The sequence below is a fragment of the Taeniopygia guttata genome, chromosome 12 (assembly GCF_048771995.1).
Source record: "Taeniopygia guttata chromosome 12, bTaeGut7.mat, whole genome shotgun sequence".
Taxonomy (NCBI): domain Eukaryota; kingdom Metazoa; phylum Chordata; class Aves; order Passeriformes; family Estrildidae; genus Taeniopygia; species Taeniopygia guttata.
Genome location: NC_133037.1, coordinates 7,147,561 through 7,161,885, shown reverse-complemented (window position 1 = coordinate 7,161,885; position 14,325 = coordinate 7,147,561). Strand labels below are relative to the sequence as shown.

The window sequence follows — 14,325 nt, the reverse complement described above, 5'->3', positions numbered from 1 at the left end:
CAGCCAGGAGCTTTTGCCTCCCTGAAGGTGGTGGGAAGGACATGCTGGCTCCTCTAGCTGCTGAGAGGACTTGGAGTGACTGCTGCTCTGCACTGAGGACAGCCAGGGGCAGAGCAAACCCTGGTCTCCCCACTGCCCTCCCTGCTACAACTGCCAGACCCTGCTAATCCCACCCTGCCATCAAGACTAAGAGCCATTTCTGTCTTGCAGAGAAGAACAGGCTCATTTCTCGTTTCTGAGTAAGTTCTCCGTCTGCTATCCCGGCTGTGACACAGACCAAGGGAGCTGAAGACTCAGAGTGACAGTGAAGTGGTAAAACTGCCTTCTGCAAAAAGCACGGTGGCTGCTGCCACCTCGGCGGGCAGTATCACTGCGTGATTAAGTTCTTACCAGACTTTCTGGTAAAGGCAACCTTCCTGATCTGATAACTGCCAAGGACAAGCCAAATACACAGGGTCAATCCATGCACACTTAATCTCCAGAAGGCAGATTAAGTGTATAATTGACCCATATAATCCATGTATCATCTCCAGTGAAATGTTTTTTATGTCCGGTTTAGGCAGACATGAGGCCCATAAGACAGCGATCAGAGACACAGAATTACCATTGCAGTGGATTTCATCAAAGTTAGAGATGGCTTTTTAATCACTGATCTCAGAGACTGCTAGATTTAAGCAGATGAACTAGCACTAAGCACATCTGTTTTAATCCTTATCTTCTACTCAGGCTGGTGTCTTCAAGAAGTACAAGGAGGAAAAAAATAAATTAATTTTTTTTTTTTAGGTCCTCACAATCTTAGGAGCTTCTCTTGGTGTTTTGATCCCTCATATCAAAAGCATGTTTTTGTTTTTTTGGGTAAGATATTGAATTAATCATCAGAGAGAAAAATGCCATCTGCGCTCTTCAGGGACTGCATCAGGATGCTGGAATTCGCAGGATCTCGGGGAGCTCACCCGATGTTCAGTAGCCTTTTGTGTATGTGCTACTCGCTGTGGCTGGGGAGGAAATAGTCACCCTACGTTTTACATTAGTGTTTACCGATTTATGTGGAAGAAAGGTTGGCATTCGCACTATCTACTAGTCAATCATAGACTTTCTCGATCACATATGTTGCGAGGGGTTGAAACCTATACTGTGAGTATCTAAGGGTGTTTGTAAAGATATACACACATACATGGATCTAGAAATAACTTCTGTCAAAGGGCACAACCCTCGCAAGTAAAACTCCCACTGCCTTCAGACAAAATGACGGATGTATAAACTCTGATCCTGTGAAATTCTGAGTGACCTAAGACAAAGAGGATCTGATTTTTTCAGGATTGGTCTGAAGACTCTAGATCACTCTGAAGATAATTTCGTATATTTAAGATACACCAGCCTGCTTCTGCCTCATTGTTCCTATAAAAAGTTCCATTCTGCATGTCAATGCTGCTCCCCTTTCTGGGCAAAAAGTGATAAGATTTTACTTCCTATCAGGCACCACACAGAGTTTGTGATCCTTCTGCATTGTGTGCAAAATACCATAGAGTTTAAATCCCAAAGCACCCAGCCAGGCACAGGAGTGCAGGGAGGAGATGCTACGATGCTATTCTGAAACTCCTCTGTTACCACTGCTCTCTACCAATGGGCCTTATTACAGTGTTTTAGCTTTAAATGTTATCAAATTAGTGAACCAGGCCAAGTAAATAAGTCATGTTACTCTGCAGTAAACAGCACTGCCAAAAAGCTAGTTAGGTTTTGATTACCAGCAGAACTCCACGATCAATCTGTTCATTCAATGATCCCAAGAATACAGATTTTTAAAATTAAGATGACTCTATTTCAGGCAGGGGGGGAAAACCCATCCTGACTAATTTTCAGAATTAAGAGGATTATCTCAGAGACCACACAGAAATATAACAATAATCTGCCACAAACAGCAGTATCTCCCAGAGAGCAGAGCCCTGTTCTGCAGGCATGAGCAAGTCAGGCGATGCAGGGGAAGAGAGGTGGTTTCTGAGCTAAGAACCATGGCAAATGCCAAGAAAAGACATATTAACCCAGTGTCTCTGGGGACATGGCCTAACACACTCTGCAGCCTCTGTGCTGGGGAGGAAACAAATGGGGAATAAATGGGAACATGGGGCAGGATTGCAGCGAAGTGTGGGGATTAGGGGTATCCCAGGAGCTCAAACCCCACAAAACGCGCAACAGACAACCTTGCACTGTGCACCTCTGCTCCTGCACTGCTCAGGACTGTGCAGAAAGGGGATGCAGCCCCACACTGTGTCTTTACTGGGACCCCATTTGGTGCATAGGACTTGCCTGCAGGCAGGTTTAAGCTGTTTGCTGCCACAGCTGCCCCTATTGTCATACAACAGCCTAAACTGGACTGAGAGTTGGCTGGAGCAAGCCAGCACTGCTGCACTAAACCAGCTGAGGACCTGGCTGTGAAAGTGTTAATAATCTCATTGCCTGGACAAACTGCAGCTAAGAGGATTGTTCCCCTGCCATGCTGACGGAAGAAGGAACAAAATAATGTCCAACTTTAACTTAGCATCATAAATACCATTTTTCATTATTCCTCTTCTCTTTCTTATTAAAGATGTAGTTAGTACCTAAAATGTCCTTGGAAAATAAAACCAAAGAAGTTTAAAAACCCCATGACCACGCTGCTTTGCCGGGTTAGGTGAGAGGGGCAAAAGGCTGCAGGGCTCTTCCTGAGCTCGATAATAGAGTTAAGCATTCGCTCCTGCCTTTACACTAACATGAGTGAACACAGCACCAACTTAAATGGAGTCTGCTGACCCCCATGTAAACCCTGTGCTGGTATTGCCCCACCAGGAGCACCTGAGCCATGAGGGAGCTGACCACAGGAGCCAGCTCCTTCAGCTACAACCTGACAAAGGCAATACATGACTGCTCAAAAGATAATTCCAAGTTTTGGGTGACAAGGGCTTGGCACAATCCATTCCCCGCTTGCAAAGCAACCACCCCACAGCTCTCCCTGCTCACAGGCACACACTCACGCACATGAGACACATGCAAACATGCCAGCAGCATTAGATCCCAGCTCTGTCCCACTGGATGGGAACAGGAACGGGAACAGGAATGGGAACACGAATAGGAACAGGAATGGGAACAGCTCCCACATGCTGCAATTCCCACCTGCAGCCAGTGTAAGTTAAAACAGGAGAGAAATGTAAAAACCCCATCCTTGATTATTTAATTCCATATGGATCAGGGAGGCTTGAGGAAGGCAGGGAGGGAAAGAAGGGTTTTGCATTTTTTGCTTTCTACCAAGGTAGCTGCTCTTTCGTTTTTTAGTCCATGTCAACTGTTAATTTGTTTAAAATATGGCTTGGTAAAACCAAGTATGAGTGGATCAAACTGAAATCAATATTTGTGTTAATTACAGCCTTTTGAAAATTGGAAATAATGGCCCAAATCGGCACAAACACACCAACTGTGAATCATAGGGAAAGGATGAGGGAAAAGGCAGTGTGGGCATTGAAAAGAACAGTCCAGATGAGCTCTGGAAATTTAACTGCTCACGGAATAAATTTCAACACAAACGAGCAATGCACTCGCAGGCCCGCTGCAGATGGAAGCGACAGTCTTTTGTTTTATGTTTTGTTTTTTCTCCCCATGCCTGCTTGATGGGTGATTTGCGTCTGGTGCTCACGCTGCAAACTCTCCCCGGAGCGGAGCGAGCAGGAGCCGAGCCCGGAGGAGGCACTGCTGTGCTCTGTGCATGAATGAGGCATTCTCAGTGGATATGGGTCATGCTAGTAGATGTACACAGCAAGATTATTTGACTCTTAATTCATGCCACTTGATATAATGTGATAAAACATTTGACATGAGAGATAAGTTCCATTTTAATCTGGTAAGTTATGGGGAAAAGAGAGAGTGGGAATTGTAAAGGAAGAAGAGGTTTCTGAGGGACAGGTAATGTGCAGAAAGAGAAGTATTGAGTGAAGGAAGAGGTTGGCTGGGGAAAAGCAGCTTTCCCTGCACACTGAGGAAGCAAAAGAGTGAGTAAAGAAAGCACAGAAGGCTGTTAGAGTTCCAGAGCCAGGAGACTGAGACATGGCACTGCTGAGAGATGGAAGGAAGGAAAGTAGGGAAAGAAGCTGCTTCAAACAGAAATTGAGATATGGACAAATACCCTAGAGAGACTGAAACACTAATGCTGCAGCCTGGTCATCAACAGAAAACCTTTACTATAGAATAGCTGCAAGGACAGAAAGGCTGTAACAAAACAAAAGCAACAGAAACAGAAATACTTTTGACATGCATCCAAACCTAAAAGTCTCAGGCATCACAGGTCACTGTTCTCTCACAGTCCAACAAACTGATCTTGCCCAACTGCAGTTTAGCTGTGAACATCTGGGTCAGTTCCTAGCAGCTATCTTCATCAAAGAGAGCATGTCTCAAATTTACCTTTAGTGGCAGACACCACAACATGGTCCTCCATTATACCAAAGCCCATTCATACTCAGCTCTGTTTTGATTAGCTTTTAAAATTAAAGTTTAGTATGTTAAATTTGCTGTCAGATTTGGAGTGCTTGTCAATGAAACAATGCAAAACGTGCAGAAGAGCTGGCCCTTAGCAAACACCTCTGCCAAAAACCTGGCTCAAATTTGGACACTGAGAACAATGACTGAGATGTTCTGATACAGAGAAATTTACACAAGCTTAAACATATTAAAGAGCTCTCTTAGAAGATACTGTTTCTTTAAAATCCACACACAGACTAAGACACAGTAGACTAGAGTGGAGATTTAAAGCAGGCAGAGAGCAGATACAAGCCTTAGTCAGAAAGAAGGGAAAGATTTATTTTTTAAAGCTATAACCAATAAATTGTCTCAAAATGTGACTTATCCTCCTGTCTTATTTTGTCACATTTTGGGTCTCTCCTGCTTGGTGTCCAAGGAGGAGAGGGCATTTACTTACATCAAATAACCTTTCTATGTACATCTCCTCATTGACCTTATCACGCAGGACATCCTGAGAGTGGCGGACAAATGTCACATAGGCATCAGCAACGTCCATTCCTGGCTTCTGCATGGAGGAGAGAAGAGAGAGAGAGAGAAAAACATGAATAGTGACGCAGGGGGCAGCTTCTCTGTGCAGCCTCATCCTTCTCTTCCATCTCCTGCTGTCCTCCTGCAGTTTGCCCTTTCCTTACCTGATGAACACTTACCTGACGTCACACTTCTACAGCTCTCTGCAGAATTTAACTGCTTTCTAAAGAGTAACATACAAACATGCAAGATTTTGGGGATAACAGCATTGCTTTAAAGCAAATGGGAACTGAAGCAGCTGGATGGAAAAAGACTTAAAAAAAAAATCTTGTTTGAGTTCACATTGCTTGATATATTGGATTCAAACTTACCTCAAATGAAACCCATTAAAATACAGCAACACGAGTCATTACAAGAGCTGCCACAAAACCTTAAATTTGTATGGCACGTTGTAAGTTTGTTAATAACTAGTGTCATTAGTTTCCATTACTGTGATTTACCTCAGATCACAGAGTATCATTTCTCTGTAAGATACGATTGTCAGCCGCTGTAAATTGAAGTTAGTTAGCACATCCATGTAATTTCCAGGGTGAAAATGAGGACAGTTTGGAAAGCAGTAGGAAGGGAGTTTTTTAATACAAAGCAAACAATTATCAAGCAAAGGGCCAGTGCTTGGCCCTTGGGAAGGCAGTGACATTTCTTAACACCTACTGCAACAATGACAAGGTATTAATTTGAAAAACAATGAGGACAACACAAACGTGGCAGTAGTCAAGTGTTACACTTTCAAGCAATTTTCAGTCTGCTGATCGTGCCCATTCCAAGGCAGGATTAGACGGATTGGTTTGTACCAAGACAATTGCAACAGAATTACAGAATTTGATTTAACTAACATTTGCGGAATTAAATTTAAGTGGTGTGTTTCTGTTCAACACCAGAATTTCCCCTCTGTCTTCTAGTCAAATAGGTTTTTCTTTCTCCTTCCCCTGGATAGGCAGTGGCTCACGGACCACGGGGTGGCCTCTGCACAGGTCTGGGAGGTGTGTGGGTCTGGTGGTTCTGTTCATTAAATGTTGAGGCTGTCAAGGAAGCCACTGTAATACAGTTTCATTTCCAAGGCAGGTGGGGAAACAACTGAAAACTAACCCAGGTGAATGATTTCTGCTCTAATTTACACAAAGAACTGGAGCATCTGTCTGGCTTTGAGGAGAGGAGCAGACCCTGCTGCAGACCTCCCCTGGGTGTCCAAGGTACGATGCTTTTGGAAAAGCTTGAAAGGGTTACACAACATTTTACTAAGAACACTTCCCTGGAAATGCTTTACTTTCGGAATATAGAGGCCTCAGAAAAGGCCATGCTTTGCCATAGAAGTTACTTAAAATAACTGTTCTGTGTTCAAATTTCTGATGACTAAATATTTAAGATGCACTGAAACAACTAGGACATTTCATCTGAAGGATCTCCACATTTTCAGGGCAAGAAATAAATTTTGAGTTTTTCTTCCCAAGGCTCTCAAAATCTTGCTTTTATTACTCCGAGAGAACAGGATGCCCACATCTGCACTGGAGTATTTTAAACCAAGCAAAACCTCTTAGTATTCGAGAGTTTGTCTTTTCCATGCTAGGCTCAAGATATGATAATTTTGCAGGCAACATTTAGGTTGGGCTAAAGGGCTGAAAGAAACCAAATGCAGATGATGTGGTCCAAGATATCTGATAAATTTATCACATTGTCATATGAGAACATGCAGAACAATACACCTGCATTAAATATACACACATTATACAGACACATCATCAGACTCAACTGAGTTACTGTTGATTTCCACTGCCCAGTCTCACTGGATGCAGGAACTGGTGTGGCATATTAAGATCTATTTTTCTGCATTTGCAGTTGCTCAGGATCTTTCTGCCTGTAAATGTTACAGTAACCCCTTATTCCAGCCAACATTCATATATTACACTTCAACTTAATTTAAATGTAAATTTCTGGCAAGTTAAGTGCTCTGTCTAAGAACATTAAGGGCTCTTTTCCTTATGAATCAAGGTCTAATTAGAGGAGACGATGTACAGTTTCCCTACACCAATTACAGAAAAATGGAAAAAAAATTATTTTCATTAACAATTTCCCAAACACATGTTGGTAGCTGATCACCATTTCCCCAAAGTAATAAAAAAGTCATTTTCCAAAAGAGTAAAATAAACCAACAATTAGAAGAACAAAAATAAAATAGATTAGCTAATGTGTTAGATGTGTGTTGGCTCAGTTCTAACATGTCTGGACTTTTTGTTTGGAAATTATACTGTATTTGTACAAGTCCAAATGAAGAATCAACAGAATGCACTCTCCCACTTTTTTTTCAAATGTGATTCAAGCCAATTGCATAAATATGGTACCTTTTTGACACCATCTGCAAATTGTTGCCTAAACAGCCTCATAGGTCTCCATAAGAGGGTAACTGCTCATTATTAACATAATGGAGAAATCCTTTCCAGTTCAAATGTTAGAAGTATGAAGGCCCATGGTTCAATCTTGGCTGTTAATGCATAATGTGGGCTGCTACACATGCCATAAACCAAAGCATGATGCAAACTACTGTGGCAGAAGTTGTTTAAATTGTGCTTACGGGTACATCCACGTATTTGGAAGCAGCCTTCACCTGTAAAAGGAACAAGAAGAGAGTTAACACCATCAGTACCTTTTCAGGTCTTTGTTTTTTTCTTTAAACTATCTAAGACCATCTCCAGCTAAGACTTGGGACAACATAATGCTGAGTAGGTTGAAAAGGGTGATGAAACTCACTTTCCTGTCTAAAACGGTGGTATTTTTGTTGTTGTTTTTTTTTTTGGAGAGGTAACTTTACTGCTGCTAAAGCTCTAATAGCAGCAGATGATAGTGTGGGAGTTGTGCTTCTACTTCAGCGAGCGGGGGAAGACGGGGTTCGTAAGAAGACATCGTTATTTTCTTCGGAGGCCTCGCTCTCCACCTGATGCCACGTGTCTCCCAAGGCACTGCATGCTTCTCCTGCTGGGAGCTGTATCCCAGGAGCAATGGCAGCTCCCCTGGGAGTGGGGGAATGATGGCATGGTGAGGCTGAACCAAGCTAGACACAAGAAAGGACCCTAATTTTGCTCCTTTCCCATCGTCCTGCCCACGGTGTGCTTCTCCCAGTTGTGCAGGCTGCAGCCTGGGACATTGTCAAGACCAGGCTGGATGAGGCTTTGAGTAACTTGGATAGTAGAAGGTGTCCTTGCCTGTTGCAGGTAGGTTAGAACAAGATGATTTTTAAGGTCCCTTCCAACCCAAACCATTCTGTGATGCTTTGCTAGGCTGAAGGTTTTCTGAGAAGTTTTGTGAGAAGTTTTGCAACCAGCACCTGTGGCTGGGCTGGTTGGAAAGTTGTGCTCACATTTCACAACCTGGCACTGTTGCCTTCACATGCAGCCTCTCCTGCACTCACTTGTTCCCCCCCCACATCAGTGAATTCAAACCAAAAAATTATTATTTTCCCTCTTGTTGCTGGCCCTGATGCTGGCAAGAGCTTGCAGCCCATGTTGGGGCAGTGTGCTCATGCCATACCACGCAGAAGTGCTCTGAAGTTTTTCTGCTTCCCAGACTGAACAGCTACCTCATTTTTCCCTGATTTTCCTCCCTTTTTAGAAGATACTGTTGGAGGGAAGCTATCAAGAGATGGACACTGCACTCTGTGGTGTCATCACAAGCTGGTGTGATCTGCAAGACCCCAAATTGACTTTGTCTGTGATTTTCCATGCAGCAGGGTGCACGTTGCTTGGCACGGGAGGCGGGGTGGCCCCTGACGTCAGGGCCAACTCTTCCAACTGAGCAGTGCCCAGCTGGCCACAGAGACCTTTTTCCCACTGTAGCATAAGGCACAGTGTCTAGAAAGAGTATGGCTGGGATTTTCCACAACGCTTCTGCTTTTAATTAGGGTAAGCGTTGCCGGCCATCTTTGTTTGGGTGTAAAAGCTCACCTGCTTTTAAATATTTCTAAAGCTACCATTAAAACAGCCTAAATATAACACGCACACAGTTGCATCTTGGGATGAATAAATTATGTGTCCCGAATGAGAGAATGAATGTATGTGTGAGACAGAATGTGAGAGTGGGTGGAAGCACTCATATGGTGTGTGTGGGGGGTGCATAATTAAGCACAATGAGGCGATACAAAAGACCAGACTGGTGGTAATTGCCGAGGTGAACGCGGCGAGCATTGGCAGCGCCCAGGCTGCCGAGCCGGGGGGCAAGAACAGAGGGAAGGGCAGGAGGAGGGCACCGAGCGCCTGCTGCTGCGGTGTGACCCCAGGTCTGCCTGCCAGAGAGGCTGCAGGGGGACAGGGCACATCCCAGCATGTGAGTTTATGAAGGAGACAGCAAAACCAGCACCAGAGCAAACATCTGTCTTGTCTCCAGGTATTTGTGTTTCCAGACAGCTGGCTGGACACCTTGCTCTGCATTTATCCTCACAACTTTCTTGGGAGGTGGTGAAGTGCTATCCCTTGCTCCTGTGGAAAGGGAGCGGAGGAGCCTCAGCCTCTGTGCGTGAAGGCAGCTGGAGCCCATCCAGTGGATGCAGCTCCAGGAGAGCAGGCAGGCATGGCACACCCACGCAGGCAGGGTGCCCATGCGAGCACCAATCCAGCAGTTTTTCTGAGCAGCAAAGCCCAACAAGCCTGGAAAATGATGTGGCTCAACAGCCTGCAGAACTCAAGCTGGGGTCCTTGCTCAGGTACCTTGCACCTGTACTTCAAATATCACACAAGCACGAAGGCAGGCAGAGGCAAACCTGCCAGCTGAGTGTGGATTTAGCACTCTTGGGTCCAGCTTAGCGCCACTTTCAAACTATCTTCTCCAAAGCCAAGAGGCGACAAGAATAACTCAGCTTCCTGCGATCTCCTCCCTCCACCCACAAAAAAACTGAGCTGCTTCTCCTGCCCACTCTCCTTTAATCAGAATAATTACTTGTTTTTCTTTAAAGTCAGATTTGGCTACATTTAGTGAAATTTCCAAACTGCCGGATGTTGTGTGATTTTTGCTAGGCTGCCGTTTTTCACAAAGTATGTGACTTTGCCATGAAACATCTCAGTTTACCATACAAATTTTGTGCAGAACAAAAATAAGCTCTTTTACTTCTGTCTCCCTTGGGTAGCATGGAATCTTTGATTATAATTGCCACAGGTGTAATGCTGTGGCTACAGAGGCCATCCAGATTACAGGGTATTCTAGCAGCTGGCATTTCTGCGAGTCAGTGGATCTGCACATGCAGACACCCAGCCAGGGCCTGGGCTGCTGCCGCCAAGATGCACTCAAAAGTAGCAACAAACAGGAAAAAAAAAAATCTGGCCAAATTTAGAAGGGTGTTTTCCTCTCAAAGTGCTCTGCAAGGAGAAGTGGCTAGTGAGAATTTATTAGGACAACAGATGCATTAATTTTATCTTGAATTTCGAGGCAAGAATTGGAAATGAGGATATCCTACTAGGTGATAAAACTGTCTGTCACAAGACCCCCGAGTACATGTCACTTGCAGAGCGCCTGGAAAACACGCGATGAAAGAAGTTGGTGGAAGGGGGTGGGAGACTAATGCTTTCTGGAGCTCAGTGGCTTGGACCATCACACTTTGTTGTATTTGTTCAGACAGGGAAAACGTGGGAGGTGGTGCAAGCATGCTGTAACAAGAGAGAGATTCTGTATTTATCACTGCAAAGACTAAACACAGCAAGTCACATTACTACTGCAGGGAGAGGAGACTTGCTAAGCCCAGTGCCAAAGGGGTCAGGGCTGCTCCTCAGCCTCCTCTCTCCCAGTGGCTCCCAGCAAATATGGGGGCCAAAGCGAGAGACATCCCCTTGTCAGGAAGGAGCAATCCTGCTCTTCTGTCATGTACCCAGCCCACTTGCTGTGGGCGAGGGACCAACACTTTCCTGGAGACATGCACACACCACGCACAGCAGCTATTTGGATACACATCCCTTCCTGGCTGAAAACTCATGAAATCCAGGCTTTGGGACCATGTTCAAAGGCTGTGGGGCTGTTGGATGGGATGGATTGTTTTGCTGCTGCTGGGGCAGTTAACTGCCAGTAAGTGTCCAAGGAGCAGCAGAGAGGATGCCTGAATCCTATGCACCCAGGTACTGGTCCTGACAGGTGCCCAGAGTCCAGGCGCAGCTAGGGCTTTGCTCAGCAATCAAAGGGAGCATCACTCAGCAGTGTAAACAGTAGGATGTGGTGGGAGCAGCGCAGCATCAACCGAGGAACAGCTTGGATTCACGGGGAAGGAAGGGCTGCACATTACGCTGTCTACACGGCCTGATGCTGGTACTTCCGATGCCTGGAAAGCTGCCGCCTCCACATCCTCTGCTGCTGGCACACAAGCATTTCCTAACCCTCCACGGCACCGGAATGAGGGAAGGTATCCAGGTATCCAGCCCAAGCCATACCCTGCATCCCCTCAAGCACAGGTGAGCACAGTCCTGGGGCTGTAAGCACACAGAGTTTATCCAGGGAGAAGAGCTGCACTGCGGGGCAGTGCATGGAACACCCTCCCTTCCTCTCTGCTCTGAAGAACAAAGTGCCTCCAGCACACCTGAAAAGGCAGAATGCTTAGTTTGAACTCCACGGTGGTTCAGATAAGCTGCCAGACTGTGTACACAAAGCTGCCAAGAGCAGTTTCTTGCCTCTGCTGTTAAGCCTTCCTAAATCCATCTCCATTTCCAGATGGATCCTACAAACTGCCTCAAACTCAGCAAAAGGGCCCAAGAGTAGCAAACAGCAGACATTTGCAAGGAACTAAGACAACTCCAAAATGAGATTTTGGAAAGCCTTCCCAGTTTGCAGAGCAGTGCCTTCTGCCTCTTGCCCAGTCTCTGCGAACAAGTCAGTGCAGGAGAGGCTCCACATGAAATCAACAGGACTGGGGTGTGAAATGTGAACACAACTTTCCAAGCAGCCCAGCCACAGGCATTCATGTGCACAAGTGTCTGTGAGCTGAGAGAAGTGAAGTCCTCCTTGCACAGAGACACTCCTGTAAACTTTCTGGCACATGAATTTTCAGAAGACCTTTGGAAATCAGCTGCCATGTGTTCATCCTAAGAAGCTGTCACAACACTTTTCTGGAATACAGCTCTGATTGGTAAACCGTAGCTGGATACTGAGGCCAGTTTTGCACAGATATTGGTCTGGTCCTATACCTTGCTAGGAAATATGTGGTGAGCTGTGAATTGGTTCCTCAATGTTAGGGAGAAACATGGCATTAGAAGCAGCTTGTGCTTCGTGACCTCATGGCATTTCTCCTACCTTGTTCTCTTTTAGAAACACATAGTCACTCCCTAGATCTCCCTTGTTTTGCTGTTTACTATTTAATGGTCACTATTACAGCCAGAAGACTGGGAGGAACACACCTCTCACATGAGGTGACAATGAATTGTCAATTGCATGTACAATGCAATGGTTTTTTTCGTCTTTATACGTATCCTCTACAGAATAAACTCCATCAAACTGAACGATAGATGGAGATGGCTTTTCCCTGTGCATCCTGGATATTTATGTACTGCATACAGGTTGTCTATTCATGTGGGAGTTACAGTGATCAAACATTACAGAATGGAAGAATTATTAGGTAGCTGATCTAGTCCTGGGAGAGCAGGGGGTTACAACTTAGAACAAAAAGAGAAAAAGAAAGGAAATATAGTCTGTACTTACAGTAAATGACAGGAATGAAGAAAACAAAGTCCCTTCATCATATCTAGACAGTTTGGCCAAGACTCCTTCCAAAATGGTGACAAACTACAAAGACAAAAAATACTGCAATTATTTTTAATAGTTGGACAAGGGTGTAAAAATCTGCATCACCTTCAAAGGAACGAGTGGACTTCTCAGCATTGCCAAAGGAATGGACCATCTCTCCCTGAGCACAGTGGGCAGAGAGCAGGGAGAAAGGGGTGCTTCCTTTTGGGTGCTGTGGTGCACCTCTTGCTGACTGGGGATCACCCCTCATTGTCCTGGGTGGTGCAGGGGATGGGAGTGGGTGCAGTGTGTGGGGAATCCAGCAGAGCCTCTCTGGATGGGGAAGGCTGTGGTTCCTGCTCCCAGTATGCAGTGGCAAGCACGCAGCTAGCTGGGTATTCTTGCAGAAGAATTGAACTGGCATATGTTGGCGGATTATGTTTAAAGGTCTCCACTGTATAATAGGGATGACTTGTTCTCAGAAAGTTTGAAACTAGAGGAAAACACACCCCACCATCTTTCTCCTTACATACCAATTCCCCTCCGTGTTAACACAGCACATCAGACCTACACAACCACCCAAGGGGAATGCTGGCAGCTAAGCTGCAGAAGCTGACTCGGATGAAAAACAATTTCCAAACAATTAAACCTGACATTTTGGAATGTATTTCCCACCACTGTCATCTCTAAATTAATTTCTTAGAAGAGCATATGGTGATCTTGCACAAGATGAGCTATTTTGTCCACACAACCTCGTGCGTAGGAGTGGTGACCACCTCTGCATGCCACCCCAATGGCTCTGCAGCAGCATTTAGCAGAGCCACCCCCTGACTGCAGCTACCCCAGTGCTGGGGGGGTGATGCTGACCATGGGGTGTTACCCCATTGACATAACACCCATTCCTTAAAGCCACTTCTGGCCCAGTATGGCAATCCTGCTAGCAGAGTACTACGTCTAACGGAGTTCCTTATCAACAAAGAGTCACCATGAAAGGACTGGGAGACGTATGATCTTGCCTGTGAGAAACAAGAAGCCAATTCAACATCCTAATGTGTCACATTTTAATGGAAACGCACATATTAAAGATGCAACGTTAACAGTGAATCACTTCACCTGAAGCCGAGGGTTACCTTTGCCACTAGGAGTGTTATCATTTCTTTGACGGTTTCCTCAATTAGTTCATCTATTTTTGAATGGTACTGGTGCTAAAGAAAAATAAAAGGAGAGGGGGAGGAAAATATTAGCATTGATCACAGCCAACAGCTCTACACTTGTCAGTCTCTTCCCTTGGTAAGCCACAATAAATAGTATTAAACCAAAGAATTATGCAGCTTATTACTCTGGGCCCCACTGCAGTGGCCAGTGACTACTTACACTTGTAGAAGAGACCTTGAATTCAGGAGAACACTGCACCAGTTTTGAAGCATGGGCAAACCCTGCCCTGTTCTGTGTGCCCACAGCTCTGGGAGCCCCGTGTGGACGTAGGAGGGGAGGCTCTACCATCCCTGTGAGAACCAGCACCCAGTGCTCCTAGAGATTTTGAAGTTTCTTTGCTCCACTTCATCATCCTGCGGG

At 45.2% G+C, this 14,325-nt stretch overlaps 1 protein-coding gene across 13 annotated transcripts in view; it reads right to left on the bottom strand.

Annotated features, from left to right (window-relative positions):
• Nucleotides 1-14,325, bottom strand: part of CADPS (calcium dependent secretion activator) — a 206,109-nt gene that overhangs the window by 16,612 nt on the left and 175,172 nt on the right. For all 13 annotated transcript variants that reach the window (XM_072934705.1, XM_072934712.1, XM_072934707.1 and 10 more), the window contains 4 exons: nt 13,881-13,955; nt 12,727-12,810; nt 7,637-7,669; nt 4,940-5,047 (listed from right to left, as the gene is read on the bottom strand). In XM_072934705.1, coding sequence (XP_072790806.1) covers nt 4,940-5,047; nt 7,637-7,669; nt 12,727-12,810; nt 13,881-13,955 — 300 coding nt within the window. The remainder of the gene's footprint in view (nt 1-4,939; nt 5,048-7,636; nt 7,670-12,726; nt 12,811-13,880; nt 13,956-14,325) is intronic.